The following is a 5,772-nucleotide window of genomic DNA, read 5'->3' as shown; positions in this document are numbered from 1 at the left end:
ACCCTCCTTGGTTATTACCTCCCCAATTGCTTTGATTGTTGCCACCCCAATTGCTTTGATGATTACCTCCCGAATTGCCTTGGTTACCTTGATTATTCCGATTGCTTTGACTATTGTTACCACCACTCCAATTGCCTTGGTGGTTTTGATTGTTCCAATTTCCTTGGTTTCCTTGTGACCTCCATTGTTGTTGGTTTTGTCTTTGAGCATTGTTTCTTTGACCTTGATAATTGTTGACATATTGAACTTCTTCTTCTTGCTCATTGAACGAATCACCTTGATCATGATCACTATCATCTTGCATGAATTGTTCCGGGCGGTTTTGCATTTTTCGACCTTGTTGTCGTCTATTGTTTACCATCATATTCACACCTTCCATTACATTCACTTGTTTCGGCCCTTGAACTTGTTGAAGCTGAGCTTTGGCTAATTGATTCATTGTAGTTTTCAACTCGGCAATAGCTTGCCCATGATCATGTAGCTCCTTGTGTAGGTGAATGACATTTGAGTCACCTTGAGGAACATTGGCTCGACTTTTTGATGCCGATGAGGTATTCGCCATCTCATCAAGAATTTCAGAAGCTTCTGCATAAGGCGTGTTCATGAAGTTCCCCGGCAACAGCACCAAAAATTGATCTCGCCCAAACTCATACCACTATTATAGGTAGTGAGGCGGTTGACGCAATAATAAAAACCCAATGCAAGTCGGTGTCGAATCCTCAGGGAGTTAGAATTGGGATTAGGTATACACCTAGTGTAATTATATAATGTGCCTCAAATTGCACTTCCACATTCTTGTTGGTTGTTTCTATTTCTACTTTAAGCTATTGATTGCAACTATAAAACTAGGAGACAATATTTTTGGTTTTGGTTGTTTTTCAAATGATAAAGAATCTAGGGTCGTAACTTCCACCTAGGTGGTTACCTAACGGGTCGTAAACTCAAGGGCAAGTTTGATTAGTCGGGGTCGTAATATTGCAATCACATGAAATTACCCACTCTATACCTCTCGGTAGTTTGAGTGATTTTGCCCAATTTAGCTTTCTCAAGTCAAATGGGTATTGCATAAAACAAGTGATATATGCTCAAGTCAGGTCTTACTATCTCTAGATTTGACCCTTTAGTTGGGGCTATCAATTTCTTGAGTTCACCCCAATTTCTTGTTAGCCAAGTTTTCCTAGACTTAGTCTCTCTTTCTCAAGTAGGACTAAGTCAAATAGGCATGAATCAATTTTTGCAACCATTAATTCTTGAATTCAAGCATGAACAAGGCTAAATATCACTAACCCAATCACAAACAAGCCTTAAATCAAATACCTATTAAGTACCCACACTAGGGTTGGACCACAACCCTAGCTAGAAATTTAGCTACTCATGAAAATTGAAGAAACTAAAGAAGAAATTAAGATAGAATGCATAATAATTGATTAGGGAAAGAAAATCTAATGTTTAGAAATTAATCTAGTACAAAATTACTCAAAACAGCAAAGAAAATGGCTCAGGTGCTCTTCCCTAAACTAAACTTAACCTAAAAATGACAAAAAGTTTTATTTATACTAAGCTGAAAATATCTAACAAAAATGCCCTTGCGGAGGTTGTGCAAACTGCATATTTCTGAGTGCGGCCGCACTCTTGCTTCTGTGGCCGCACAATTATAATGCGGTACGCACTCAATAAACTAGAGCTCTTGCTTTTGTAGGGCTTCTGCGGACCGCACAAAAATAAGTGCGGTTGCACTCTTGATTTTGCAGCCGCACAAAAATGGTGCAGACCGCATTTCTTCTTTAAACTTAAAGTTTCATCTCTCTGATCTTTGTCTTCTGCGGACCACACACTTGTGAGTGCAGCCGCACAATTATGGTGCGGTCCGCACATCTTCAGTTGGCCCAAATCTACTTCTCTGAATCTCCTCTTCTACGGCCGCACTATAATTGTGCGGTCCGCACTGTAGGCCTTTTTGCCCTGTTTTTGTTCTTGTTCACTTTTGACTCCTTTATGAGTTGATTTTGACTTCTTCAGCTTCTTTCCCAATATTCCTGTACAAAAGCACATTTCATGAGTTCTTGGGAATACCTTTAAGCATTACTGAGCTAAAACGCAAGTAAAAGAGAGCAAATAAGCGGTCAACATTCCTACTTATCAGTGGCCAACTCCAATAGATGGCTATACCTGAGTAGAAATGGGAGCGTATTAAAATGGATTTTGTAGTTGGGTTGTTGCGTACCTTGCAGAAGTTTGATGTTGTTTAGGTCATTATTGACAGGTTGACCAAGTCGGCACACTTCATTTCAGTTGTGACTATGTATTCTTCAGAGAGGTTGGCCCAGATTTACATTCAGGAGATTGTTCGGTTGCATGGTGTGCCTGCTTCCATCATATCAGATAGAGGCCCTCAGTTTACTTCATATTTCTAGAGAGTAGTACAGAGTGAGTTGGGGACCCAGGTAGAGCTAAGCACAGCCTTTCACCAGCAGACCGACGGGCAGTCGGAGCGGATAGTTCAAATCTTGGAGGATATGCTCAGAGCATGTGTGATTGACTTCGCAGGGCAGTGGGATCGATTCTTTCCTTTGGCTGAGTTTGCATACAACAAAAATTATTAGTCCAGCATTGAGATGGCTCCATTTGAAGCTTTATATGGTCGGCGATGCCAGTCGCCCATCGGATGGTTTGGGCCCGACGAGGCTAAGTTATATGGTACTGATTTGGTGAAGGATGCCTTGGAAAAAGTAAAGTTTATTCAAGAGAGACTTCGCACAGCACAATCCAGACAGAAGTGTTACGCGGATCAGAAGGCGTGTGATTTATCATTTATGGTAGGCGAGAAAGTTCTCTTGAAGGTCTCGGCGATAAAGGGAATCATGAGGTTCGGGAAGAAGGGCAAATTGAGCCCAAGGTTTATAGGTCCATTTGAGGTGTTGAGGCGAGTTTGGGAGATTGCTTATGATCTTGCTTTGCCTCCCGGTCTATCGGGAGTTCATCCGGTTTTCCATGTGTCTATGCTCCGTAGGTATCATGCCGATAGGTTGCATGTGTTAGACTTCAGCATGATTCAGTTAGATAAGAGCCTAGGTTATGAGGAGGAGCCAGTTTCCATTATTGATAGGCAGGTTTGCCAGTTGAGGTCCAAGAAGATTTTTGCCATAAAGGTTCAATGGAGGAGGCAACTTGGGAGACCAAGGAGGACATACGGAGCATATATCCACAATTATTCGGCACTCCAGGTATGATTCTGACTCGTTCGAAGACGAACGTTTGTTTAAAAGGTGGAGAATATGACGACCCGACCGGTCATTTTGCTTTTTAGATCCCCGTTCCCCTAAATAAGACTCCCCGTATGTTCTTTAACTATTTTATGACTTTCGGGGATGGTTAGTTTGGGATTTGGAAGGGTTCAGGTTGAAATCGGAACACTTGGTTCCTTAATGTTGGCTAAATAGGGCAAAGTTTTACTTGAGTCAACGTTTTGAGTAAACGACCTCAGAATCGGGATTTAACGGTTCCAATAGGTTCATATGATGATTTTAGACTTGGGCGTATGTTCGGATCGGGTTTTGGATGACCCGGGAGCATTTCGGCGCTTAATATTTGTTAGAATAGTAGTGTAAATAGGAGTAAATAACCCTAATCCAATATGTATTAGGAGTAGGATATGTTATGTGTGTATATATAGGGCTCATTGTAGCATTGTCAATTAATCAATAATATATTTTCTCCCGTGCTTTCTCACATGGTATCAGAGCTATCGTGAGATATTTATCGCTGTGCGTAAATTCCAGCGACTCCGGGAAGGAAAAAAAACCCTTTTTTTCGGCAAAACAGCACTGTCCGCAAGAAAACATCAATATCCGTCGGTGTTGTGCAAAAACCAACACCACCACGAGATAGATCAGCTTCCGGCGACCAAACCACAAAACTTTCTCCGGCAGAACCTCTCCCACGCGCCCTCACGCGCCGCTGAAAAATATTTTTCGGCGAGTCTCCGTCATCACGCGCCGGCGCGTGAGGCCTCTTCCGGCCATTTTTTGGCCGAGCTTCTTCAGGACAGCCTGGTCGCACAGCAATTCCGACCCTAACCATCCTGTTTTCGTTTGATTCCGACCACTTTGAGTTTTTTCTGGCAGCTACAGTACTTTTCCGGCAAACACAGTATTTCCTTCATCTGTTTCAGCGAATTGTCAGTTGATTTTTTTTTTGTTATTTGGTGATAATCCAATCATGTCTTTGGGAGTCGATGCTTTCGGGTCTAGAAATCCGGGTTCTGGCAATTCCGGTGTTATGATTACCTCAGAACCTTTAATGGGAGGTTTAAACTACTTAGCTTGGGCTTCGTCTGTCGAGTTGTGGTGTAAAGGTCAAGGAGTTCAAGATCATTTAACAAAAAAGGCTAGCGAAGGTGATGAAAAGGCCAAAACACTGTGGGAGAAGGTCGATGCTCAGTTATGTAGTATCCTGTGGTGCTCTATTGATTCCAAGTTGATGCCCTTGTTCCGTCCATTCCAGACATGTTATTTAGTTTGGGAAAAGGCTCGTAATTTATACACTAATGACATATCTCGTTTCTATGATGTAATATCGCGAATGACAAGCTTGAAGAAACAGGAATTGGATATGTCTACTTACTTGGGACAAGTACAGGCAGTCATGGAAGAATTTGAGACGTTGATGCCAGTTTCTGCTAGTATTGAAAAGCAACAAGAGCAACGACAGAAGATGTTTCTAGTTCTTACACTAGCTGGACTCCCTAATGACCTTGATTCAGTACGTGACCAGATTTTGGCTAGTCCGACTGTCCCCACAGTTGATGAATTATTCTCTCGATTACTTTGCGTTGCTGCAGCACCAAGTCACCTAGTGAGCTCATCACAGACACTTGACTCATCTGTCCTCGTATCCCAGTCAGTGGACAATCGGGCATCTCATACTATGGATAATATACGAGGAGGAGGTCGTTTTGGAAGATCTAGACCCAAGTGCTCTTATTGTCATAAACTTGGACACACTCGTGACGTGTGTTATTCTTTACATGGCCGCCCACCCAAAAATACTTATATTGCTCAGATTGAGACTATAGGTAACCAGGGATTTTCATTATCTGAAGGGGAGTATAATGAGTTCCTTCAGTATTGAGCAAGTAAGCAGACATCTCCACAAGTAGCTTCTGTTGCTCAGACTGATACTTCGGTTGCTGGTAATTCTTTTGCTTGTGTTTCCCAGTCTAGTACTCTTGGACAATGGGTTGTGGACTCAGCCGCTTCTGATCATATCTCTGGTAATAAATCACTTTTGTCAAATATTGCGTATTCACAGTCTCTTCCCACTGTTACTTTAGCCAATGGGTCTCAAACCAAAGCAAAAGGAGTTGGACAAGCAAATCCCTTACCCTCTGTCACTCTAGATTCCGTTCTCTATGTCCCTGGCTGTCCTTTTAATCTTGCATCTGTTAGTCGTTTGACTCGTGCCCTCCATTGTGGTATATATTTTATTGATGATTCCTTTATTATGCAGGACCGCAGTACGGGGCAGACGATTGGAACAGGACTTGAATCAGAAGGCCTTTACTACCTTAACTCACTAAAATCCTCCAAGGCATGTCTAGTTACAGATCCTCCGGATCTAATTCACAGACGTTTAGGACATCCAAGCTTATCCAAGCTTCAGAAGATGGTGCCTAGTTTGTCTAGTTTATCCACATTAGAGTGTGAGTCATGTCAGCTCGGGAAACATACCCGAGCCTCCTTTCCTCGTAATATTGAGAGTCATGCAGAGTCT

General features: G+C 42.3%; 1 protein-coding gene across 1 annotated transcript; it reads left to right on the top strand.

Annotated features, from left to right (window-relative positions):
- Positions 4,261–5,500, top strand: LOC109233908. The gene has a single exon (XM_019399758.1). It carries the CDS (start codon positions 4,279–4,281, stop codon positions 5,128–5,130), a length of 852 nt encoding a protein of 283 aa, XP_019255303.1. The 5' UTR covers positions 4,261–4,278; the 3' UTR covers positions 5,131–5,500.

The sequence above is a fragment of the Nicotiana attenuata genome, chromosome 10, assembly GCF_001879085.1.
Source record: "Nicotiana attenuata strain UT chromosome 10, NIATTr2, whole genome shotgun sequence".
NCBI lineage: Eukaryota > Viridiplantae > Streptophyta > Magnoliopsida > Solanales > Solanaceae > Nicotiana > Nicotiana attenuata.
This window is presented reverse-complemented; position numbering and strand designations above follow the sequence as displayed.